General features: G+C 40.3%; 6 protein-coding genes across 8 annotated transcripts in view; all 6 read left to right on the forward strand.

The window, feature by feature from the left end:
- LOC119488347 (interferon-induced protein with tetratricopeptide repeats 1-like) overlaps positions 1-26790 on the forward strand; it is a 168353-nt gene that overhangs the window by 89654 nt on the left and 51909 nt on the right. The window contains exon 4 of one of the 3 annotated variants that reach the window (XR_005206939.1): positions 11077-11650. The exons of 1 other annotated variant lie outside the window; for it this stretch is intronic. The gene's annotated coding sequence lies outside the window, so the exon portion shown is untranslated. Of the gene's footprint in view, positions 1-11076; positions 11651-22101; positions 22727-26790 lie in introns of those variants that run through there. One more of the 3 variants, XM_037769917.1, reaches the window with a different exon arrangement.
- LOC119488352 (interferon-induced protein with tetratricopeptide repeats 1-like) overlaps positions 1-26790 on the forward strand; it is a 202786-nt gene that overhangs the window by 85730 nt on the left and 90266 nt on the right. The window lies entirely within an intron of this gene.
- Positions 228-11661, forward strand: LOC119488341 (interferon-induced protein with tetratricopeptide repeats 1-like). The gene is made up of 3 exons (XM_037769910.1): positions 228-438; positions 3027-4437; positions 11102-11661. The coding sequence occupies exons 1-2, from the start codon at positions 431-433 to the stop codon at positions 4330-4332; spliced, it is 1314 nt and encodes a 437-aa protein (XP_037625838.1). The 5' UTR covers positions 228-430; the 3' UTR covers positions 4333-4437; positions 11102-11661.
- Positions 7929-26495, forward strand: LOC119488351 (interferon-induced protein with tetratricopeptide repeats 1-like). Its single transcript, XM_037769922.1, has 3 exons — positions 7929-7961; positions 9747-11062; positions 26441-26495. Exons 1-2 carry the CDS (start codon positions 7954-7956, stop codon positions 11050-11052), a joined length of 1314 nt encoding a protein of 437 aa, XP_037625850.1. The 5' UTR covers positions 7929-7953; the 3' UTR covers positions 11053-11062; positions 26441-26495.
- On the forward strand, positions 19245-22071 carry LOC119488350 (interferon-induced protein with tetratricopeptide repeats 1-like). Its single transcript, XM_037769921.1, has 2 exons — positions 19245-19400; positions 20766-22071. The coding sequence occupies exons 1-2, from the start codon at positions 19393-19395 to the stop codon at positions 22069-22071; spliced, it is 1314 nt and encodes a 437-aa protein (XP_037625849.1). The 5' UTR covers positions 19245-19392.
- On the forward strand, positions 23400-26430 carry LOC119488349 (interferon-induced protein with tetratricopeptide repeats 5-like). Its single transcript, XM_037769920.1, has 2 exons — positions 23400-23580; positions 25125-26430. Exons 1-2 carry the CDS (start codon positions 23573-23575, stop codon positions 26428-26430), a joined length of 1314 nt encoding a protein of 437 aa, XP_037625848.1. The 5' UTR covers positions 23400-23572.

Raw genomic sequence — 26790 nt, forward strand, 5'->3', positions numbered from 1 at the left:
GGTATTGTCTACTGCCTATTTGCTGCAGAGAATGACCATTTTATTAATAAGTTTGTTATGAAAACCTCAATAAAAATAGATAATACATAAAAATGTGTTCTTCAAGAAGAAACAAACTGTTTCTAACTTTCAATGTCAGAAAAAACATAATCACAAAATCTGATGGGTCATGTTTTAGTTTATTCAGATAAAACGAGAGGTCAAGGTGCATTAAGACTGATCACAAGACTTTACCTGCAAATGCCCCTCCTCTTCGCTTCACTTCGACTTCAGTGAGAGCATTTAAAGCTGCGTCCTCAACAACATCACATCATTTACAACAAAGCAGAAGTTGGACATCACTGACTTTATACCAGCGAACCCAAATCCAGCATCAAGAGCAAAAACCAGCCCAATATTTAGAGAACTACTGAGTCGAGGAAACAGCTGAATGATGAGGTGAGTAGCTGCTTCTGCATTTCATATCATTGTTGGAGTAAATAATGTAGGCTTCTTACTTTTCTCTCTTGTTTCTTGTTCTTTTCCTTTCTTCATTCTTCCCTTTCAGCTAGGGCCACATTCATTTTAAAAATGGTATTTTCTTTCTTATTCTTAACAATTATTATAAATCAATTGTTTTCTGAAAGTTTCATCCCACCTCCAGGAATATAATTCTGGTGGAGAAATGCTAAATGTTGTTGTTATTACTATCCTATTATCTTTGAAACCATTTCATCCTTCCTGTCTTCCTTGCTTTCCTCTGTCTCACACCATTTCTGTCATTTTCTTCCTTCCTACCGTCCTTACTTGCCTCCTCCTTCCTTATCTCTTTCAGCCATCTTTTTCTTATCTCTTGCCTTATTCCCTTCTGTCTTTTCTTCCTCCCCTGTATCCTCCCCTCCTTCATTTTCTCCTCCTGCCTCACTCTGTTTCTTCCTTTATTTATTTATTCATTGCATACCTCATTCCCCTTTTTGTTGTCTTTCATCCTTTGTTCCTTCTTGTCCTCCATGTTTATATCCTCTCTGTTACTTCTTCTCTTATCCATTACTTCCCACATTTCCTTACCCATTTCCTTCCTTTCCATCCACTAATTTTCCTTCCTTTGTCCTCTGTTCCCATTTCAAGTTTTACTTCTATACCTACTTTCCTTTTCCTTATTATCTTTAAGCCTACTTTTTCTTTCCAGCCGTCTGTTGGTCCATATTCTTTTCCTTCCTATCCTCTCTTCTTTCATTACTCCTTCCTTATTTCCTTCCTATCCTCTAATACTCTTTAATCCATTTCCACCCCCCTCCATTCCTTCCTTCCTTTCTTCCTTATTTCCTTGCTGTCTATCAAATCAAATCACATTTATTTATCACATATAAAACCATACACAGTACAACGTGTAGTGAAATTATTTTGTGTTCCAGCTCCAGAAGGCAACTAACAAATAGAAAAGGAAATCGTTCCCTCCTTATTTCCTTCCTGTCCATTCAATGCTCCTAACTCCATTTCTATGTTCCTCCCTTCCTCCACATGAGATGAACAGTGGTTATCCAAACATAGCACACGTACATTAAAGCTGAAGTAGGAGAGATTAGAGCAAATATGATTAAAAAAAGTTATTTTTATAAAACGTGACTATATCGTGACAGTAGTGCATGAGACAGGTAACCTGAACAAAATCATGTGCCTCTGGTGTTTTCCGGTGCTCCTAACGGCATCTGCAAGATTTCACAGTCCGGAGGAAAACAAGCAGTAAGAGCTGATCTGAGATCTGATATCCAGCTGCTGTCTATGAGAGCCGGCTGTCAATCACTCGCGAACTCCGACCAAACGGTCAAACTGCAGCGCTGATCAAATATGAATCAATATTATGTTACGTTAATGCCTATTTCTCGCCTCACATGTTTTCAGAATCATCTTGTAGTGCACGGTTTAGCTGTAAAATGAGAAAGTTTGTAACGCCGCCGCCATTGTGAAATCTGGTGAAGGAACACCAAGCTCCGGTCACTTGACCAGAGCGCATCCAATAGGAACGCTCTCTCAATGAAATGACATGTGATTGGTCAAAGTCTCCCTTCACTGGCTAGATTTTCTAAAGCCTGAAAACAGAGTTATGAGGAGGTGCAGAAGTCTAGTTATCTCTCAGAACACTTGAATTACAATATGCTGAAAGGTTATTATGGAATTTTTGCCCAATTATGCCAAAAATATACTGCCTACTGACACTTTAAGAGCATATTGGTTTAAAGGGACTGTTTGTAAGAATCAGAAATGCTTGTTAACAGTGACACCTGTGGCCGTTAAGTCAGCGGAAGTCAGCGTCGGGCTCGCACTTGCTCGCTCTAAATAGACATGAACGAGCATCGCTCAAAACAGTGAGGTTACACACGTCAGCCAAAAACCACAATATCACTCTATATTTCACTTGCTTGGCAGTAATGTTAGCTGATCAGACGAAGGTTTCTCATGAATCAATGCTGATCCTAGTGTTGGCTTTTCCTGCTTCAGCCTCCCGACTGCGGCCGGAGGGAGACACCGGCACCCGGTCGGAGACGATAAAGTTTCTCGCTGCGGAGCCCTGTCACTTCACAAGACATGGGAATCCTCTGTTGGTCTGGAGGAGCTGCAGCAGTTATTTCTGCACAAACGTCCCCAGTGCATTCACTAGATATTCTCAGAGCTAAACTAACTCTTCTGCAGTGTGTAGTGTGCGTGCATGAACGTCTAGAGGTGGAGCAAGCTGAGTGAAGGAAGGCAGGCAGAGGAGCAGAGAAGCAGAGGAGCAGAGACTCCGGCCCTGGAAACCAAAGCTATGGTCTCCCCGCGTCCTCCGACCGCGGCCAACACTGTTTTGCAAGACGGGCTTCACTACATATAACTTTGCGGTTTTGGTGCTTCCGTGTAGTTTGTGTTGGAGTCTTGTCTGAACAGCGTAGCCACAGATGAGCGCGCATGGGACATTGACCTGGGTGATTTATACGTGTAAAAAGTTACAAACAGTCCTTTTAACCTACTGGTGATGTGCTTTAATATTTGTTATTTTTACTCTCCATCAGTGCTGCTCAGAGTCAAACAACACTGGTGTCCAAACTGGAGGCCCTTCAGTGCCACTTCACCTGGGATCTGGACCCCAGCAGGTACAAACTTTTCCATCTCAGTTACCAGCTGGAGGACATCGGCATAGAGGAGGGAAACAGCTGGCTGGGTCACATTTACAACCTGCGGGGGTTCGTTCAATACAAGCTGAAGTTGACTGAAGACGCCCAGAGTTTGTTCAACAAGGCTGCAGAGGCCTTCCGCCAGATGAGAAGTGCAGATGAGGGTCCCTGGTTAGTGGTGAACTACGGGAACCTGGCTTGGCTGAACCACCACCTGGGAGACCAAGCAGAGAGTCAGGCTTACCTGACAAAGATCGACGCCCTGATGAATAAATACCCATCTCCATCCCAGGACGAGCTCCATCCAGAGATCTACGCTGAAAAAGCCTGGACCCTGATGAAGTACAGCAGAGACAGAAATCTGGCTGCAGATTACTTCCAGAGAGCCATCAAGATGCAGCCGGATATGGTGGAGTGGAACACCAGCCATGTCTTAGGGTTGGCGAGTGCTTTTAAACACAGCAACACGGGGCTGGAGGCTGACATGTTGGAGAAAGTGAGAATCGCCAAGGAACAGGATCCAGAGAACTTGTACCTCGCTGCGTACTACCTTGAGCAATGTGCTAAGAAAGGAGAGAGAATTGAAGATGAAGCACGAGAGTTAGCCAGAAAGGTTTTGAGAAATCCCGTCAGCAGCTACAGTGGTATGAAACCATTAATAAGGGTTTACAGAAACTATGTTTCTATTGATGAGGCCATTGATTTGGCAGAGGAGGCTCTGGAAAACCATCCAGATGAGCGTTATCTGAAGAGATGTGCTGCACTCTGTTACAAATGGTGGATCATGCTTTTCAGGGACAGTCACCCAAAGCAAAGCATGATTGACAGAGCAATCAGTCTCCATGAGGAGGTGATTTCTCTTTACCCTCATTCTTCACTTATGAAGGAAATAAACCTCGCACATATATACACAAAATTCAATCAAGGCCAGGCTGAAGCTGACCAGATGTATCGGCAACTGCTAGAAAGGGATCTGGAACCTCGAGAGAAGCAGGTCCTTTACAACCACTACGCAAAATATTTATACTTCGATCGAAATGAGGTACGAAGTTCAATACGATATCACATGAAGGCGGCAGCGATACCGCAACAATCCTTCTGTTATGAGAGCAGCATCACAACTCTGAAGAAGATTACAGCCAAAGGCGGGAACCCAATGTGTAGAGAAATAGAGGAGTTTCTGGAAAACCTGCAAGAGCCATAGTGTTTTGAACATCACTGGTTCTAAATCCAGAACAAAATGTAGGTATTGCATTACCTAAAATAATCTGTACGTACTTATTGATTGAGCTGTTTCCTTTAAAGGCAGGTTTCAACAAGTGTCTGCACGTTTTTAGACTTAAGTACATTTAATGGAAGACAAAAGCTTTTTTTTAAAACTATCTAAAAATCTACTTATTAGCTCTGAAAAACTGTCAGCAGTAGTACACTCAATCTGTACTAAACAGGCTGAATCATTCAATAACTCTAGTCCTTTAAACAACATCTACTGTGGACATGTTCAAATGTTATTATTATAGTTCAGTATCACATGATTTATTAAAATAGATTTTGATCAGTGTTGATTTTCATAACTTACATGTAATCACTGTGTTTATTATATTCCTGTTGTGTTGATTGTTTTTTTTTCCATAGCACTGTATTTTAAGTTTATATAAGAACTACACTATATGTAATTTGAATGTCTGTAAGCTTTGGAGTAGTGAAATATAAAACTCTCTGATAATGTTATTGATAATTTGATGTAACCTGAATATTATTGCCAGATGCAACTGATTGTATTTATAAAGTATGTCAAGCTGTGTCTCAGTTGTACACAATAGCCTATTAATACAAATAAATATACATTATGTAACCTAACAAATCTTTAAACTGTTTGTTTTGGTGGTTATTATACAAGAAATTCATTAAGGCTTCACTATCTTGCAGTACTGTACTACACAGGGCGCTGATGGACGTTAATCAAACTACAACTTTCAACTTGTAAGTCAACATGGATGAACATCGCACACATACAGTTGTATAACTCTGTGACATGTGAAAAGGTGACAAATGATCAAATACGACCCTTTGTGTCAAAGTGTTTCCCTGTCAGTGTGAAGTGGCATTTAACAAAGGAAAAGTAAACTATATTAAACAAATACGAAGAAGTTAAACACATAATCCAGGCTAAAATTAACACAGTTCAATCTGCCAAATGCAGGAAAAACAGCTGCGTAGAAGAAAAAAATGCAGACGTGTGAATGCGTAAATTAACAGATTTATTAATTTAACGGAACACTCAAAAGTAAGATATACTCGTCTAGATATAAATAGAGTTTAGTTGTATAAGGGATGACTGGATTACACCTAATCATGCCCAGTACTAACAAAATGGTGTCTATGACTATTTGAACCTTCTTTCAGATGTGTCCTCCGTCTCCGGCGGTGTGAAACGGACTCAAGAGGAAGTTACAAAATAAGAATGAAAATATAATTAAAGGCGGTAAACACCCTCAGCATAAATCCAGCTGTCCTTCCTGCATCTGTCAGTTTAAACTGTGTTGTTTTTAGTCTGGATTATGCCAAATCCTGCGTCGTAGTACAGAGGCCTGTAGGCCTGTAGGCCTAAGGCCTGTACTACGAAGCAGGATTTGTGGTTATCGAGGTAACTTCAGGGTTTTCAGTCCTACGAAGGTGGATCAATTCTTACCGGGTTAGATCACCATGGTAACTGATGCTGAACACCTAACCTGCTCCAGAGAGAGGTTATGTTCCAGATAAGAGATCAACTCGTATAAAAGCACCTCCTACTGACCAATCAGAGCTCAGTGCGGTGATTGTATGATAATATAACACACATATGAAGAAGTGTAAATCATAATCCAGACTAAAAACAACACAGTTTAAACTGACAGATGCAGGAAGGACAGCTGGCTGTATGCTGTGGGTGTTTACCGCTTTGAATTATATTTTCATACCTATTTTTTAACTTCCTCTTGAGTCCGTTTCACACCGTCGGAGACGGGGACACAGCTGAAACAAGGGTCAAAAAGTCATACACACCTCACTGTTAGTAATGGGCTTGATTAGGTGTAATCTAGTAATCCATTACACAATGTAAAGCTGTTTATTTAGACTATTTAGACAACTATATCTGACTTTTGAGTGTTCCGTTAAATTAATAAATCTGTTAATTTACGCATTCATGCGTCAGGAGTTTTTTCTTTTACCAGCTGGTCTTCCTGCATTTGGCAGATTCAACTGTGTTACTTTAAATCTGGATTAAGTGTTTAACTTCTTCGTATTTGTCTAATATAGTTTGCTCTTTCTTTGTTAAATGTGCCGCTCTGTCTGTCTGCTGACAGTAGACTTGTCCATGTCTGTGATTGGCCAGATGCTGCAAAAACCTCCCTGTTCATGTGAATGTGCTCATAACCAGATGGAGAAACTCTGGGTTGGTCTAACGAGTTGATAACCACCTTCGTAGGACCGCTTAGCGGGATCTCGTTTGTTAGGGTTAGGAAAGGCAGATAACGAGAAGATACCCTGGGTATATTGAAATCGCTTCGTAGTACAGGCCTCTGGTGTGAACAGGGCCTAACGTGGTGGTCACACATCCAATGTCAGGAGCGCGTGGCGGCTGCGTGGCGTGTTGTTTTTTATTAGGCTACTATTTTTTTATTTACTTGCATAATAATTTGATGGTATTGTCTACTGCCTATCTGCTGCAGAGACCGACCATTTTATTAATATGTTTGTTATGAAAACCTCAATAAAAATAGATAATACATAAAAATGTGCTCTTCAAGAAGAAACAAACTGTTTCTAACTTTCAATGTCAGAGAAAAAATAATCACAAAATTTGATGAGTCATTTTTTAGTTTATTCAGATGTGACTGCAGGTTTACATTCCTGGAAAGCGAGAGGTCAAGGTGCATTAAGACTGAACAAAAGACTTTACATGCAAATGCCCCGCCTCTTCGCTTTGCTTCGACTTCAGTGTGAGCATTTAAAGCTGCGTCCTCAACAACATCACATCATTTACAACAAAGCAGAAGTTGGACATCACTGACTTTATACCAGCGAACCCAAATCCAGCATCAAGAGCAAAAACCAGCCCAATATTTAGAGAACTACTGAAGGAACCGGCCCTCTACCTCCAAGAGGTCAAGGCACAGTTACGTGTTGGTTAATCTTGTGTGACAAAGAGATTTTCCAAACAGATGGGTTAAAGCATAATGATTCAATTTATTCCGAACAATCAATGTTGCATAAGTAAAATAAAAGAGTTTACAGATATCTGGATCCAATCAACGTGTCCCTGACAACATACAATGCATGGGTCAGTTCGCGAAGTCTGAACCCCGAGCTATCCCTGATCCAGCGTTTTTATGGTTTACACAATATCAATAGTCAGGAGCTTATGGCACGTGATGATTTTGCTACATATCTTCTTTCTTGTTCTTCCTTCTGACTCCATCCTCCCGTGACCTTGTGAAAAGAACAGAACATGCAGTCCCGTGTGCCTCCTCCCTGTCCTCGCCCTTGAGTAGTTCAAAGCCTCTCCAAATGTCACCGAATCACCTCCTCAATTCCCGCATGGCACGCCACGGGGCGGAACAAAACAGTGCAACAACAACTGAACAGCCCCAAGTCCCCCACTCCTTCACCCCGAGACACGCCCCCACAAGCTAACGTTGGGAGACAACCACTGTGCACCCACAGAAACAGCAGAACAGTTCCAAGCCTCCCCACTTGGTTACCACAAGCAGGTCCCCTCCATGTCATTGCAAGCACTCCATGCACAACAAATCCAACACTACTGAGTCGAGGAAACAGCTGAATGATGAGGTGAGTAGCTGCTTCTGCATTTCATATCATTGCTGGAGTAAATAATGTAGGCTTCTTACTTTTCTCTCTTGTTTCTTGTTCTTTTCCTTTCTTCATTCTTCCCTTTCAGCTAGGGCCACATGAATGTTAAAAATTGTATTTTCTTTCTTATTCTTAACAATTATTATGAATCAATTGTTTTCTGAAAGTTTCATCCCACCTCCAGTATTATAATTCTGGTGGAGAAATGCTAAATGTTGTCGTTATTACTATCCTATTATCTTTAAACCATTTCATCCTTCCTGTCTTCCTTGCTTTCCTCTGTGTCTCACACCATTTCTGTCATTTTCTTCCTTCCTTACTTGCCTCCTCCTTCCTTACCTCTTTCAGCCATCTTTTTCTTATCTCTTGCCTTATTCCCTTCTGTCTGTTCTTCCTCCCCTCTGTCCTCCCCTCCTTCTTTTTCTCCTCCTGCCTCACTCTGTTTCTTCCTTTATTTATTTATTCACTGCATACCTCATTCCCCTTTGTGTTTTCTTTCATCCTTTCTTCCTTACTGTCCTCCATGTTTTTATCCTCTCTCTGTTACTTCTTCTCTTAACCATTCCTTCCCTCATTACCTTACCCATTTCATTCCTTTCCATCCACTAATTTTCCTTCCTTTGTCCTTGTCCTTTGTACTTTGCTTTTCCTTATTATCTTTAAGCCTACTTTTTCTTTCCAGCCATCTGTTGGTCCATATTCTGTTCCTTCCTATCCTCTCTTCTTTCATTATTCCTTCCTTATTTCCTTCCTATCCTCTAATACTCTTTAATCCATTTCCACCCCCCTCCATTCCTTCCTTCCTTTCTTCCTTATTTCCTTGCTATCTATCAAATCAAATCACATTTATTTATCACATACTGTATACAACCATACACAGTACAACGTGTAGTGAAATTATTTTGTGTTTGCTCCAGAAGGCAACTAACAAATAGAAAAGAAAAAATTTCCCTCCTTATTTCCTTCCTGTCCATTCAATGCTCCTAACTCCATTTCTATGTTCCTCTCTTCCTCCACATGAGATGAACAGTGGTTATCCAAACATAGCACACGTACATTAAAGCTGAAGTAGGAGAGATTAGAGCAAATATGATTAAAAAAAGTTATTTTTATAAAACGTGACTATATCGTGACAGTAGTACATGAGACAGGTAACCTGAACAAAATCAGGTGCCTCTGTGTCCTCCGGTGCTCCTAACGGGGTCTGCAAAATTTCACAGACCGGAGGAAAACAAGCAGTAAGAGCTGATCTGAGGTCTGATATCCATCTGCTGTCTGTGAGAGCCAGCTGTCAATCACTCGCGAACTCCGACCAAACGGTCAAACTAGGCAGCGCTGATCAAATATGAATCAATATTATGTTACGTTAATGCCTATTTCATTCATCTTGTAGTGTATGGTTTAGCTGTAAAATTAGAACGTTTGTGACGCCGCTGCCATTGTGAAATCTGGTGAAGGAACGCCAAGTTCCGGTCACATGACCAGAGCGCATCCAATAGGAACGCTCTCTCTCTGAAATGACCTGTGATTCGTCAAAGTCTCCCGTCACGGGCTAGATGTTCTAAAGCCTGAAATCAGAGCCATGAGGAGGTGCAGAAGTCTAGTTATCTCTCAGAACACTTGAATTACAATATGCTGAAAGGTTATTATGGAATTTTTGCCCAATGATGCCAAAACATATACTGCCTACTGCCACTTTAAGAGCATGTTACTTTAACCTACTGGTGATGTGTTTTAATATTTGTTATTTTTACTCTCCATCAGTGCTGCTCAGAGTCAAACAACACTGGAGTCCAAACTGGAGGCCCTGCAGTGCCACTTCACCTGGGATCTGGACCCCAGCAGGAACAAACTTCTCCGTTTCCGTGACCAGCTGGAGGACATTGGCACAGAGGAGGGAAACAGCTGGCTGGGTCACATTTACAACCTGCGGGGGTTCATTCAATACAAGCTGGGGTTGACTGAAGACACCCAGAGCTTGTTCAACAAGGCTGCAAAGGCCTTCCTCCAGATGAGAAGTGAAGATGAGGGTCCCTGGTTAGTGGTGAACTACGGGAACCTGGCTTGGCTGAACCACCACCTGGGAGACCAAGCAGAGAGTCAGGCTTACCTGACAAAGATCGACGCCCTGATGAATAAATATCCATCTCCATCCCAGGACGAGCTCCATCCAGAGATCTACGCTGAAAAAGCCTGGACCCTGATGAATTTCAGCACAGACAAACAGCTGGCTGCAGATTACTTCCAGAGAGCCATCAAGATGCAGCCGGACATGGTGGAGTGGAACACCAGCCACGTCTTAGTGTTAGCGAGAGCTTTTAAACACAGCAACACGGGGCTGGAGGCTGACATGTTGGAGAAAGTGAGAATTGCCAAGGAACAGGATCCAGAGAACTTGTACCTCGCTGCTTACTACCTTGAGCAATGTGCTAAGAAAGGAGAGAGAATTGAAGATGAAGTACGAGAGTTAGCCAGAAAGGTTTTGAGAAATCCCGTCAGCAGCTACAGTGGTATGAAACCATTAATAAGGGTTTACAGTCATTATGTTTCTATTGATGAGGCCATTAAATTGGCAGACGAGGCTCTGGAAAACCATCCAGATGAGCGTTATCTGAAGAGATGTGCTGCACTCTGTTACAAATGGAAGATCATTAATTTTAGAGAAAGTCACCCAAAGCAAAGCATGATAGACAGAGCAATCAGTCTCCATGAGGAGGTGATTTCTCTTTACCCTCATTCTCGATTTGTGAAGGAAATAGACCTCGCAAATATGTACGCAAAATCCAATCACGGCCAGGCTAAAGCTGAGCAGATGTATCAGGAAATGCTAGAAAGGGATCTGGAACCTCCAGAGAAGCAGGTCCTTTACAACCACTACGCAAAATATTTAAGCTTCGATCGAAAGGAGCACGAAAGTTCTATACGATATCACATGAAGGCGGCAGAGATACCACAACAATCCTTCTTTCATGGGAACAGCATCACAACTCTGAAGAAGATTACAGCCAAAGGCAGGAACCGAATGTGTAGAGAAATAGAGGAGTTTCTGGAAAACCTGCAAGAGCCATAGTGTTTTGAACATCACTGGTTTCAGATTGAGCTGTTTCCTTTAAAGGCAGGTTTCAACAAGTGTCTGCAAGTTTTAGACTTAAGTACATTTAATGGAAGACAAAAGCTTTTTTTTAAAACTATCTAAAAATCTACACATTTGCTCTGAAAAACTGTCAGCAGTAGTACACTCAATCTGTACTAAACAGGCTGAATCATTCAATAACACTAGTCCTTTAAATAACATCTACTGTGGACATGTTCAAATGTTATTACTATAGTTCAGTATCACATGATTTATTAAAATAGATTTTGATCAGTGTTGATTTTCATAACTTACATGTAATCACTGTGTTTATTATATTCCTGTTGTGTTGATTGTTTTTTTTCCATAGCACTGTATTTTAAGTTTATATAAGAACTCCACTATATGTAATTTGAATGTCTGTAAGCTTTGGAGTAGTGAAATATAAAACTCTCTGATAATGTTATAGATAATTTGATGTAACCTGAATATTATTGCCAGATGCAACTGATTGTATGTATAAAGTATGTCAAGCTGTGTCTCAGTTGTACACAATAGCCTACTAATACTAATAAATATACATTATGTACACTAAGAAATCTTTAAGTTGTTTTGTTTTGGTGGTTATTATACGAGAAATTCATGTAGGCTTCACTATCTTGCAGTACTGTACTACACAGGGCGCTGATGGACGTTAATCAAAATACAGCTTTCAACTTGTAAGTCAACATGGATGAACATCGCACACATACAGTTGTATAACTCCAAGGTGACATGTGAACAGGTGACAAATGATCAAATACGAGCCTTTGTGTCAAAGTGTTTCCCTGTCAGTGTGAAGTGGTAACCCAACAGTAACCTGGTTACACCAGTAGGTAACAGCAGAGTCATAATGCAGGTGTGTCCAGGTAACTGATGGCTCTTCATACCCGCTGCTCAGTGTGTCCACATATAGGCTACTACATATATAAATGCTTATAAATATAAAATAATGCACATGTCACCTTAACATCTGATAAGATGTTGCAGCCATAAAGAATATGGCATCTTGGGTTTGAATATTATATATCTGATATATAATATATATACTATATATCAGTGTGGCATCATATTCCCCAAGAAGAAATACAACTTTCTAACTTTCAATCAACATAAGAAAAAATATCATGATAAATTTGATGAGTCATGTTAAAGAAGTTAAACACATAATCCAGGCTAAATTAACACAGTTCAAGCTGCCAAATGCAGTAAAAACAGCTGCGTAGAAGAAAAAAATGCCGGCGTGTTAATGAGTAAATTAACAGACTTATTAATTTAACGGAACACTCAAAAGTTAGATATACTCGTCTTGATATAAATAGATTTTAGTTGTATAATGGATGACTGGATTACACCTAATCATGCCCAGTACTAACAACATGGCGTCTATGACTAATTCAACCTTCTTTCAGATGTGTCCTCCGTCTCCGGCGGTGTGAAACGGACTCAAGAGGAAGTTAAAAAATAAGAATGAAAATATAATTAAAAGCGGTAAACACCCACAGCATAAATCCAGCTGTCCTTCCTGCATCTGTCAATTTAAACTGTGTTGTTTTTAGTCTGGATTATGCCAAATCCTGCTTCGTAGTACAGAGGCCTGTAGGCCTGTACTACGAAGCAGGATTTGTGGTTAGTGAGGTAACTTCAGGGTTTAACCCTTCAGGGTTTTCAGTCCTACGAAGGTGGATCACTTCTTACCGGGGTAGATCACCATGGTAACTGATGCTGAACACCTAACCTGCTCCAGAGAGAGGTTATGTTCCAGATAAGAGATCAACTCGTATAAAAGCACCTCCTACTGACCAATCAGAGCTCAGTGCGGTGATTGTATGATGATATTACACACATATGAAGAAGTTACAGTCATAATCCAGACTAAAAACAACACAGTTTAAACTGACAGATGCAGGAAGGACAGCTGGATTTATGCTGTGGGTGTTTAACGCTTTGAATAATATTTTCATACTCATTTTTGAACTTCCTCTTGAGTCCGTTTCACACCGCCGGAGATGGAGGACACAGCTGAAAGAAGGGTCAAATAGTCATACACGCCTAAGTGCTCCCTGTCGCCTCTCGGTCGAGCTCATCCATCATTTGAGAGCCAATCATCTTGCGTATCGCTACCAAGATTCGACCAAGATTTGACCAATCGGAGGCCGCCCTGCTACCAAGAATGGCGACAGCCAATCACCGTCCGTTGCGTCTACCAAGATTTGACCAGTCACACTCGCTATCGCTACCAAGATTGACGCCGGAAGCCACGCCCCTAGAAATCAACGTCAGGTCCCTCCCTTCAACGGAAAGTCAAGTCCTTCACCAGAATTTGTTTTCGACCCGATGTCTTTCGCTATATTTTGGGTAAGTTCATCGACATTTTCACATTATATCATATCAACCATTTATTGAAAATATGTGGTTTACATTGGTGGCGAGCCAGCACGATAGCAAGCTAATGTCATATCCACGTAACCTGGCTATCTCACACTAGTTGAAGTCGCGAACGATTCTCCATTCATAACCAGCTGACGTCAGCTGATATGACACTATGCTTTATTTTAGGCAGCTGACAACACTAGTGTGTTAGCCTGTCTGTTTACATAGCACATTATGTAGCCCTACAGTTAATAACGGGCTGGCTATTTGGTAATAACACTGACGTTAACGTTAATCAATAGTACAAGACAGAAAATACGTAGTCCACAGTTTACCAACGTAATCTATGTTTCCACTCTTTATGTGTGGATCAGTCTATGTATTTGGTATTTTGCTGAGTATGCTAATTTAGCCCCTGTGTATATGAATTGTTTCAGAATGTTATAGTGTTAAGTTACAGGTTGTAAAGCAGTTGAGAATAAGACATGTAATGCATAGGTCCAGTAACTAGTTTTAAAAAATTAAATTGTTTACAGATTCTGTATAGTAAGTACATTATTAGAAAACACTGTATCACAGACAGACAGAGGCAACAACATATTGCATAACCTCTTTTGCATGAGAAGTAATGGACACAGAGTGTAATTTATGTTAGTTTAGCTAGATTGGAGATCAGGATACAAGGATATAATACGAGGATACAAAGGCTTTATTGTCATATGCATAAATAAACAAGTTATCAATGCAATGACATTCTTAGTTTGCTGGATCACTATTCTGTAGTGAAATATACTAAAAGTAAATATGAAATTAAGAAAGAAGAAAGAAATTATAATATAACATATAGCAGGCCATAATTTTACAATATAAGAGGACAGACCAAGCATATTCTAACTGTGTTTTTTTTTTTTCCCCCAATCATACAGAATGGAGCCTAAATTTAGGAGGAGGGGGGATGGCCATGCTAGCCTCTTTGACACAGAGGAAGCAAAACGAATTAAGAGGGAGAACAGGCCATGGGTGCGGGCTCTGTCGCCTGAGAGGGTGAAAGAGTCTGCGAAGATGGCTGTTCTGCGTCGCGGTGGAGACCCGGAGAATATGCAGCATCTCCTGGGCCAACATCAGATGCAGTTTGGGATATTCAGGGGCCAAACTTTTCAATGGGTGGCAGAAAATGCGTTGGGGTATGCGGGTTATGTGGTGGCATCAATGTCAGAGGAGTCAGGAAACTCTGATTCACACAACAACCTCGTCAACAAAAGAGCCTTCCAAGGGTACATCTCACATTATCCGGCAGGCCGTTATGCCATCCAGGTCAAGCGGGAGGTGAGATCCGCTAGAAGCCAGAGCCAACCTGCCACTGCTGCTGCTGCCACCTCCACACAGCCGCCCTCCAGCTCACCACGGCCCTCAGCCTCTTCACGAGCTGCAACCACCACACAGCCGCCCTCCAGCTCACCACGGCCTTCAGCCGCTTCACGAGCTGCAACCACCACACAGCCGCCCTCCAGCTCACCACGGCCCTCAGCCTCTTCACAAGCTGCAACCACCACACAGCTGCCCTCCACCTCACCACGGCCCTCAGCCTCTTCGCGAGCTGCAACAACCACACAGCTGCCCTCCACCTCACCACGGCCCTCAGCCTCTTTGCGAGCAGGCCATCTCCACCTCAAAAATCACCTTCGTCAGCCCAGAGAGCCTGCCTCCTGCAGTTGAAAGGAAAGGCAGACCCTGCATGCCTAACAGCAGTGTGGCAAATCCCCACATCTTTGTTTTGCCCCCTAATACTGCAGGGATGGCCCAGCTAAAACAAAGACTGAACATAACTCCATCTGCTGGTCTTAGGCCGCCCTTCTTTGCAGCTCTCGAGCCGCCTCTCCAGGCAGCTCCCCAACCTCTCAGACCTCTCCTGCTTGTGCCCAGACCTCTCCTGTGTGCAGCCCAACCTCACCTGCCTGCACCACAACCTCTCTTGCCTGCCTTCCAATCTGTGATTCCTGCAGGTTCTTCCCTGACAGATGTGCCTTACACCACTCAAAATTACCACAAGAGGAAAAGACAGGAGGAGGAACAGAGTGGCAAAAGGAAGAGGAAATACTCCAGGAAGAGTGACGCCGTCACCTGCAAGCAGTGTCAGAGGGAGTGGGACCCTGCCACCCACCAACAGTACTTTGGGAATTGGTACTGCCAGGCCACAGCCACCGTGATTCTGGCTGAGTGGAGGGCTGCACTTGAAGCCTGGGAATATGGCACAAAAAAAGATACTCGACCCTGATAACTCTGTTCACATTAGCCTATATTGTATTGTATTATATACTATTTCATATACTGTATTGTATTCTAGTAATATAGTATTAATAATAATCTATTATATTCTATTATACGATACTATATTCTATTCTATTCTATTACATGGTATTATATTATATTATATGGTATTATATTATATTATATTTTATTATATTGCATTATATTATATATATATTATTCTATTAACAATAGTATTTATAATATATATTTTTTATTGTATTATATATATATATATATATATATATTCTGTTCTATTTTGTTCCATTACATTGTATTCCTGTTGATTTTATTGTTGATAAATGTATATACCACTGATTGCACTGATTTTATTACTGTACTGTTTTTTAAAATTTGTTTATAATAAATATGTTATTAAGATGACTCAATACAAGTGTTCTTTTTCATTCAAATACAATGTATAGCATACCACTGAATTATATTATATACAGTAAATATATATATACTCTTCTAGTAATAATAGTATTAATAATAATCTATTTTATTAGCCTATATTATATTAAATTATATTATAATATTATATATAAACTATTCTGTCCTGTTCCTAAATGATAGGCTATTAATTAATCACAATGGCAAGTGTATAAAGTTAATAGTCAATGCTTGTGATAAACAAAATATTGTAATATTTACATACAGCACACACTGCTTAATTTCTACCATAGATTAAGCACAACAGACAATATTAACACACCGTTTGAACCGCCTTAATAATAAAGCCAATTACATCTTTCATATCATTACAACGCGGGATACGAGGCGATGATCATCAGCCGTGTTTTGGTAGCGCGTTAATGTTACTATTTATAGCATTAATAGCTCGATGATCTGCGATAATAAAGCCAATAGGAAATAGCGATAACAATGATAAATGACCGTCATTATAACGGCAACGATAAAAGATCCACCTTAGAACCATCTATTCATGTGTGTTTGCTAAATATTAATGGCATGAGGTTTGGGTGAGACGGGTTTCGAGGCGAGGATCATCAGACATATTCTGGTAGTGTGTTACTATTTTTAGCAACCGTAGCACGACCAACCGGCTATTTCCTAAGTGTTAGTACTGGGCATAATTAGGTGTAATCCAGGATTCCATTACACAAAGAAAAGTTATTTCTTTAGACTATTTAGAAGACTATATCTGACTTTTGAGTGTTCCGTTAAATTAATAAATCTGTTCATTTACGCATTCATACATCAGGAGTTTTTTCTGCTGGTGCTAGTCTTCCTGCATTTGGCAGATTCAACTGTGTTACTTTAAATCTGGATTATGTGTTTAACTTCTTCGTATTTGTCTAATATAGTTTGCTCTTTCTTTGTAAAATGTGCCGCTCTGTCTGTCTGCTGACAGTAGTCTTGTTCATGTCTGTGATTGGCCAGATGCTGCAAAAACCTCCCTGTTCATGTGAATGTGCTCATAACCAGATGGAGAAACTCTGGGTTGGTTTAACGAGTTGATAACCACCTTCGTAGGAGCGCTTAGCGGGATCTCGTTTGTTAGGGTTAGGAAAGCCAGATAACGAGAAGATACCCTGGGTATATTGAACTCGCTTCGTAGTACAGACCTCTGGTGTAGCTGAGCAGCGTCTGTCTCTTTGAGCTCCGCCATTGCTAACTACAGCAACATACCCGGGAAATGTTCCGTCCTACGTGGTTTACGTAAATTGCGCAGTTTGTAAACGTAAGTAGCTGCTCCAATTTAACTCATTTACAATGTTAAAAGGTTCATTTATTTGCCATTTTACAATGCAGGTTTGCACAATGAAATGTAAGAATAAACAGTAGATTAAAATAAATTAAATTAGAATAAAATAAACTTAAAAATCAAATGTTTTAACGGTTAAAAGTATCCGTCTAATGAAATTAAAAGATAAAAAAATACGACTGCATAACAGTATGTCCACGGTGACAGGTGAACAAGTGAAAAATAAAAATGATATGAGTTTTTATGTCAGTGTGAGAGGTGATAACCAAACAGTAACCAGGTGACACCAGTGGGAGGCAGCTGAGCGTCATAATTAATTACACTTTGCACTTTGTTCACTGTGTTATGTTCTATGTTTGTGACTGTTTTTGTATGTCTGTTTGCACCTTGGTTCGTGAGCAACGTCATTTCGTTTTAACCGTGTACTTTGTATGTGTAAAAATTACAATAAAGTTGAACTTGACTTGATAATGCAGGTGTCTCTCCGTCGCCAACCACTGTCACAGCTCTTCATGGACACTGCAGACGGCCGCTGCTCAAAGTGTACATATACATATACTCTATAAATGTGTTTAAGATGATGCACATGACATCATAATATTTCTATTTGATGAGAAAGTGCAGCCATAGAAATTAGGTTTCTTTGGTTTGAATATTTCACTCAGTGTGGCATCTATAGGTTATTATATCTTCAATAAAAAAAAACTGTGTCTAACCATAAATCAACTTCAGAGCAAGTATTATGACATTTTATGAGTCATGGTTTAGTTTCTTCATATGGGGAATACGCTTCCATGGACTTCTAACTCCCAAAAGGCACAACTAGACCACACTGTCAACCATCATACCAAATTTGAAGTTCCTAAGTTTAATAGTTTCTGAGTTCTGCTAAACCCATAAATCAACTTAAGAGCAAATATTATGACAACATTTTATGAGTCTTGGTTTAGTTTCTTCATATGGAAGTGTAGGTTTCCATTCCTAGAAAACGAAAGTCAAGGTGAAGACAGAACACAAGACTTAATAAATGTGGGAGGTTAACCAGATAACAAAACTGAAATCACTTGTTGGCCAAAGTTGTGTGTCCTGGATATTCATCCAAGTGATTTGATCACTAAGAAGAGTGGCCTTGCACTAATAGACGTGTGTCTCCTTTACAAACTAAGAGAGGAATAGCTTTAATAAATAAATATATAGGCTATTAAGGATCAGCATGTATTGCTATGGAAAAACTAACATACATTACTAAAGGAAAGCTGGTAGTTTATATCTGGAGCTTCATGGAGTTTAGAAAGGGGGGGTCAATTGGAATAAGATTATAAAGTGTAGTAGCCCATGTGACCTTTAAGATTTATGTATATTGTAATTACTGTAACATAATTTCACCTCTGTTTAATTAGGCTACTATTTTTTTATTTACTTGCATAATAATTTGATGGTATTGCCCACTGCCTATTTGCTGCAGAGACTGACCATTTTATTAATATGTTTGTTATGAAAACCTCAATAAAAATAGATAATACATAAAAATGTGTTCTTCAAGAAGAAACAAACTGTTTTTAACTTTCAATTGTAGAGAAAAAATAATCACAAAATTTGATGAGTCATTTTTTAGTTTATTCAGATGTGGCTGTAGGTTTACATTCCTGGAAAACGAAGACAAGGTGCATTAAGAATGATCAAAAGACTTTACCTGCAAATGCCCCTCCTCTACAGTCTGCTTTGACTTCAGTGAGAGCATTTAAAGCTGCATCCTCAACAACATCACATCATTTACAGCAAAGCAGAAGTTGGACATCACTGACTTTATACCAGCGAATCCAAATCCAGCATCAAGAGCAAAAACCAGCCCAATATTTAGAGAACTACTGAGTCGAGGAAACAGCTGAATGATGAGGTGAGTAGCTGCTTCTGCACTTCATATCATTGTTGGAGTAAATAATGTAGGCGTCTTACTTTTCTCTCTTGTTTCTTGTTCTTTTCCTTTCTTCATTCTTCCCTTTCAGCTAGGCCCACATGAATTTTAAAAATTGTATTTTCTTTCTTATTCTTAACAATTATTATAAATCAATTGTTTTCTGAAAGTTTATTCATGATAGTGCAATAAAGAAGAAAGTCCGATTTCCATAACAACAAGCCAAACAACACAACACGGCAACCACATCAGCATCACTGCGGTCAAAAACCCTTTGCCCTTCTGGGCTAAACCCTGACATCAACACAACACTTCCTACCTATATACCCGTGGCTGGGTCAGGCAATTAACACAGCGCCACCTAGTGTTCCTAACAGTGAATTACACCACAACCTCAGTATGTGTCAGCATCATTTCTCTTACAGTTGTTGTTGTTGTTATTATTATCCTATTATCATTAAACCATTTCATCCTTCCTGTCTTCCTTGCTTTCCTCTGTCTCACACCATTTCTGTCATTTTCTTCCTTCCTTACTTGCCTCCTCCTTCCTTACCTCTTTCAGCCATCTTTTTCTTATCTCTTGCCTTATTCCCTTCTGTCTGTTCTTCCTCCGCTCTGTCCCTCCCTCCTTCTTTTTCTCCTCCTGCCTCACTCTGTTTCTTCTTTTATTTATTTATTCATTGAACCTCATTCTCCTTTGTGTTTTCTTTCATCCTTTGTTCCTTCTTGTCCTCCATGTTTTTATCCTCTCTGTTACTTCTTCTCTTATCCATTCCTTCCCTCATTTCCTTACCCATTTCCTTCCTTTCCATCCACTAATTTTCCTTCCTTTGTCCTCTGTTCCCATTTCAAGTTTTACTTCTATACCTACTTTCCTTTTCCTTATTATCTTTCAGCCAACTTTTTCTTTCCAGCCGTCTGTTGGTCCATATTCTTTTCCTTCCTATCCTCTCTTCTTTCATGACTCCTTCCTTATTTCCTTCCTATCCTCTAATACTCTTTAATCCATTTCCACCCCCCTCCATTCCCCCTTATTCCTTATTTCCTTGCTGTCTATCAAATCAAATCACGTTTATTTATCACATATACAACCATACACAGTACAACGTGTAGTGAAATTATTTTCTTTTCCAGCTCCAGAAGGCAACTAACAAATAGAAAAGGAAATCTTTCCCTCATTATTTCCTTCCTGTCCATTCACTGCTCCTAACTCTATTTCTATGTTCCTCCCTTCCTCCACATGAGATGAACAGTGGTTATCCAAACATAGCATACGTACATTAAGAGCAGATTACTTTAACCTACTGGTGATGTGTTTTAATATTTGTTATTTTTGCTCTCCATCAGTGCTGCTCAGAGTCAAACAACACTGGAGTCCAAACTGGAGGCCCTGCAGTGCCACTTCACCTGGGATCTGGACCCCAGCAGGAACAAGCTTTTCCATCTCAGGTACCAGCTGGAGGACATCGGCACAGAGGAGGGAAACAGCTGGCTGGGTCACATTTACAACCTGCGGGGGTTCATTCAATACAAGCTGGGGTTGACTGAAGACGCCCAGAGTTTGTTCAACAAGGCTGCAGAGGCCTTCCGCCAGATGAGAAGTGCAGATGAGGGTCCCTGGTTAGTGGTGAACTACGGGAACCTGGCTTGGCTGAACCACCACCTGGGAGACCAAGCAGAGAGTCAGGCTTACCTGACAAAGATCGACGCCCTGAAAAATAAATACCCATCTCCATCCCAGGACGAGCTCCATCCAGAGATCTACGCTGAAAAAGCCTGGACCCTGATGAAGTTCAGATCAGACAAAAAACTGGCTGCAGATTACTTCCAGAGAGCCATCAAGATGCAGCCGGACATGGTGGAGTGGAACACCAGCCACATCTTAGTGTTAGCGAGAGCTTTTAAAGACAGCAACACGGGGCTGGAGGCTGACATGTTGGAGAAAGTGAGAATCGCCAAGGAACAGGATCCAGAGAACTTGTACCTCGCTGCTTACTACCTTGAGCAATGTGCTAAGAAAGGAGAGAGAATTGAAGATGAAGCACGAGAGTTAGCCAGAAAGGTTTTGAGAAATCCCGTCAGCAGCTACAGTGGTATGAAACCATTAATAAGGGTTTACAGAAACTATGTTTCTATTGATGAGGCCATTGAATTGGCAGACGAGGCTCTGGAAAACCATCCAGATGAGCGTTATCTGAAGAGATGTGCTGCACTCTGTTACAAATGGAAGATCATGCTTTTCAGGGACAGTCGCCCAGAGCAAAGAATGATCAAAAGAGCAATCAGTCTCCATGAGGAGGTGATTTCTCTTTACCCTCATTCTTCACTCATGAAGGAACTAGACCTCGCATATATATACGAAAAATTCAATCAAGGCCAGGCTAAAGCTGAGCAGATGTATCGGCAACTGCTAGAAAGGGATCTGGAACCTCCAGAAAAGCAGGTCCTTTACAACCACTACGCTAAATATTTATACTTCGATCGAAAGGAGGAACAAAGTTCAATACGATATCACATGAAGGCGGCAGCGATACCGCAACATTCCTTCTGTCATGAGAGCAGCATCACAACTCTGCAGAAGATTAAAGCCAAAGGCAGGAGCCGAATGTGTAGAGAAATAGAGGAGTTTCTGGCAAACCTGCAAAGACCATAGTGTTTTGAACAGGACTGGTTCTAAATCAAGAACAAAATGTAGGTATTACATTACCTAAAAAAATCTGTACGCACTTATTGATTAAGCTGTATCCTTTAAAGGCAGGTTTCAACAAGTGTCTGCACGTTTTTAGACTTAAGTACATTTAATGGAAGACAAAAGCTTTTTTTAAAAACTATATAAAAATCTACACATTTGCTCTGAAAAACTGTCAGCAGTAGTACACTCAATCTGTACTAAACAGGCTGAATCATTCAATAACTCTAGTCCTTTAAATAACATCCACTGTGGACATGTTCAAATGTTATTACTATAATTCAGTATCACATGATTTATTAAAATAGATTTTGATCAGTGTTGATTTTCATAACTTACATGGAATCACTGTGTTTATTATATTCCTGTTGTGTAGATTGTTTTTTTTCCATAGCACTGTATTTTAAGTTTATATAAGAACTACACTATATGTAATTTGAATGTCTGTAAGCTTTGGAGTAGTGAAATATAAAACTCTCTGATAATGTTATAGATAATTTGATGTAACCTGAATTTTATTGCCAGATGCAACTGATTGTATGTATAAAGTATGTCAAGCTGTGTCTCAGTTGTACACAATAGCCTACTAATACTAATAAATATACATTATGTACACTAAGAAATCTTTAAGTTGTTTTGTTTTGGTGGTTATTATACAAGAAATTCATGTAGGCTTCACTATCTTGCAGTACTGTACTACACAGGGCGCTGATGGACGTTAATCAAACTACAACTTTCAACTTTTAAGTCAACATGGATGAACATCGCCCACATGCAGTTGTATAACTCCAAGGTGACATGTGAACAGGTGACAAATGATCAAATACGAGCCTTTGTGTCAAAGTGTTTCCCTGTCAGTGTGAAGTGGTAACCCAACAGTAACCTGGTTACACCAGTAGGTAACAGCAGAGTCATAATGCAGGTGTGTCCAGGTAACTGATGGCTCTTCATACCCGCTGCTCAGTGTGTCCACATATAGGCTACTACATATATAAATGCATATAAATATAAAATAATGCACATGTCACCTTAATATTTGATAAGATGTTGCAACCATAAAGAATATGGCATCTTGGGTTTGAATATTTCACTCAGTGTGGCATCATATTCCTCAAGTAGAAATACAACTTTCTAACTTTAAATCAACTTAAAAGAAAATATAATCACACAATTTGATGAGTCATGTTTTAGTTTATTCAGATGTGGCTGTAAGTTTCCATTCCTGGGAAAAGAAAGTCAAGGCCATTAGGACTAAACAATAGGCTTTACACACAAATGCCCCTCCTCTACAGTCTGCTTCGACTTCAGTGAGAGCATTTAAAGCTGCATCCTCAACAACATCACATCATTTACAGCAAAGCAGAAGTTGGACATCACTGACTTTATACCAGCGAACCCAAATCCAGCATCAAGAGCAAAAACCAGCCCAATATTTAGAGAACTACTGAGTCGAGGAAACAGCTGAATGATGAGGTGAATATAGCTGCTTCTGCATTTCATATCATTGTTGGAGTAAATAATGTAGGCTTCTTACTTTTCTCTCTTGTTTCTTGTTCTTTTCCTTTCTTCATTCTTCCCTTTCAGCTAGGGCCACATGAATTTTAAAAATTTATTTTCTTTCTTATTCTTAACAATTATTATAAATCAATTGTTTTCTGAAAGTTTCATCCCACCTCCAGTATTATAATTCTGGTGGAGAAATGCTAAATGTTGTTGTTATTACTATCCTATTATCTTTAAACCATTTCATCCTTCCTGTCTTCCTTGCTTTCCTCTGTTTCTCATACTTTTTTTTATCATTTTCTTCCTACCTTCCTTACTTGCCTCCTCCTTCCTTATCTCTTTAAGCCATCTTTTTCTTATCTCTTGCCTTATTCCCTTCTGTCTGTTCTTCCTCCCCTGTGTCCTCCCCTCCTTCTTTTTCTCCTCCTGCCTCAGTCTGTTTCTTCCTTTATTTATTTATTCACTGCATACCTCATTCCCCTTTGGGTTTTCTTTCATCCTTTGTTCCTTACTGTCCTCCATGTTTTTATCCTCTCTGTTACTTCTTCTCTTATCCATTCCTTCCCTCATTTCCTTACCCATTTCCTTCCTTTCCATCCACTAATTTTCCATACTGTATACAACCATACACAGTACAACGTGTAGTGAAATTATTTTGTGTTCGCTCCAGAAGGCAACTAACAAATAGAAAAGAAAATCTTTCCCTCCTTATTTCCTTCCTGTCCATTCAATGCTCCTAACTCCATTTCCATGTTCCTCCCTTCCTCCACATGAGATGAACAGTGGTTATCCAAACATAGCACACGTACATTAAAGCTGAAGTAGGAGAGATTGGAGCAAATATGATTAAAAAAGTTATTTTTATAAAACGTGACTATATCGTGACAGTAGTGCATGAGACAGGTAACCTGAACAAAATCATGTGCCTCTGTGTCCTCCGGTGCTCCTAACGGCATCTGCAAAATTTCACAGACTGGAGGAAAAAAAGCAGGTAAGAGCTGATCTGAGGTCTGATATCCATCTGCTGTCTATGAGAAGCGGCTGTCAATCACTCGCGAACTCCGACCAAATGGTCAAACTGCAGCGCTGATCAAATATGAATCAATATTATGTTACGTTAATGCCTATTTCATTCATCTTGTAGTGCACGATTTAGCTGTAAAATGAGAACGTTTGTGACGCCGCTGCCATTGTGAAATCTGGTGAAGTAACGCCAAGTTCCGGTCACATGACCAGAGCGCATCCAATAGGAACGCTCTCTCTCTGAAATGACCTGTGATTCGTCAAAGTCTCCCATCACGGTCTAGATGTTCTAAAGCCTGAAAATAGAGCCATGAGGAGGTGCAGAAGTCTAGTTATCTCTCAGAACACTTGAATTACAATATGCTGAAAGGTTATTATGGAATTTTTGCCCAATGATGCCAAAAATATACTGCCTACTGACACTTTAAGAGCATGTTACTTTAACCTACTGGTGATGTGTTTTAATATTTGTTATTTTTACTCTCCATCAGTGCTGCTCAGAGTCAAACAACACTGGAGTCCAAACTGGAGGCCCTGCAGTGCCACTTCACCTGGGATCTGGACCCCAGCAGGAACAAACTTCTCCGTTTCCGTGACCAGCTGGAGGACATCGGCACAGAGGAGGGAAACAGCTGGCTGGGTCACATTTACAACCTGCGGGGTTTCATTCAATACAAGTTGGGGCTCACTAAAGACGCCCAGAGTTTGTTCAACAAGGCTGCAGAGGCCTTCCGCCAGATGAGAAGTGCAGATGAGGGTCCCTGGTTAGTGGTGAACTACGGGAACCTGGCTTGGCTGAACCACCACCTGGGAGACCAAGCAGAGAGTCAGGCTTACCTGACAAAAATCGACGCCCTGATGAATAAATACCCATCTCCATCCCAGGATGAGCTCCATCCAGAGGTCTACGCTGAAAAAGCCTGGACCCTGATGAATTTCAGCACAGACAAAAATCCGGCTGCAGATTACTTCCAGAGAGCCATCAAGATGCAGCCGGACATGGTGGAGTGGAACACCAGCCATGTCTTAGTGTTAGCGAGAGCTTTTACACACAGCAAAACGGGGCTGGAGGCTGACATGATGGAGAAAGTGAGAATCGCCAAGGAACAGGATCCAGAGAACTTGTACCTCGCTGCTTACTACCTTGAGCAATGTGCTAAGAAAGAAGAGAGAATTGAAGATGAAGCACGAGAGTTAGCCAGAAAGGTTTTGAGAAATCCCGTCAGCAGCTACAGTGGTATGAAACCATTAATAAGGGTTTACAGTCATTATATTTCTTTTGATGAGGGCATTAAATTGGCAGACGAGGCTCTGGAAAACCATCCAGATGAGCGTTATCTGAAGAGATGTGCTGCACTCTGTTACAAATGGAAGATCATTAATTTTAGAGAAAGTCGCCCAAAGCAAAGCATGACAGACAGAGCAATCAGTCTCCATAAGGAGGTGATTTCTCTTTACCCTCATTCTCGATTTGTGAAGGAAATAGACCTCGCAAATATGTACGCAAAATCGAGTCACGGCCAGGCTAAAGCTGAGCAGATGTATCAGGAAATGCTAAAAAGGGATCTGGAACCTCCAGAGCAGCAGGTCCTTTACAACCACTACGCAAAATATTTAAGCTACGATCGAAAGGAGTACCAAAGTTCAATACGATATCACATGAAGGCGGCAGCGATACCGCATCAATCCTTCTTTCGTGGGGACAGCATCAGATCTCTGAAGAACATTAAAGACAAAAACAGGAGCTCAATGTGTAGAGAAATAGAGGAGTTTCTGGGAAAGCTGCAAGAGCCATAGTGTTTTGAACATCACTGGTTCTAAATCCAGAAATAAAATGTAGGTATTGCATTACCTAAAAAAATCTGTACACACTTGATTGAGCTGTATCTTTTAAAGGCAGGTTTCAACAAGTGTCTGCACGTTTTTAGACTTAAGTACATTTAATGGAAGACAAAAGCTTTTTTTTTTAAACTATCTAAAAATCTACACATTTGCTCTGAAAAACTGTCAGCGGTAGTACACTCAATCTGTACTAAACAGTCTGAATCATTCAATAACACTAGTCCTTTAAATAACATCCACTGTGGACATGTTCAAATGTTATTACCATAGTTCAGTATCACATGATTTATTAAAATAGATTTTGATCAGTGTTGT

This window comes from Sebastes umbrosus, chromosome 5 (genome assembly GCF_015220745.1).
Source record: "Sebastes umbrosus isolate fSebUmb1 chromosome 5, fSebUmb1.pri, whole genome shotgun sequence".
NCBI classification, from domain to species: Eukaryota; Metazoa; Chordata; class Actinopteri; order Perciformes; family Sebastidae; genus Sebastes; species Sebastes umbrosus.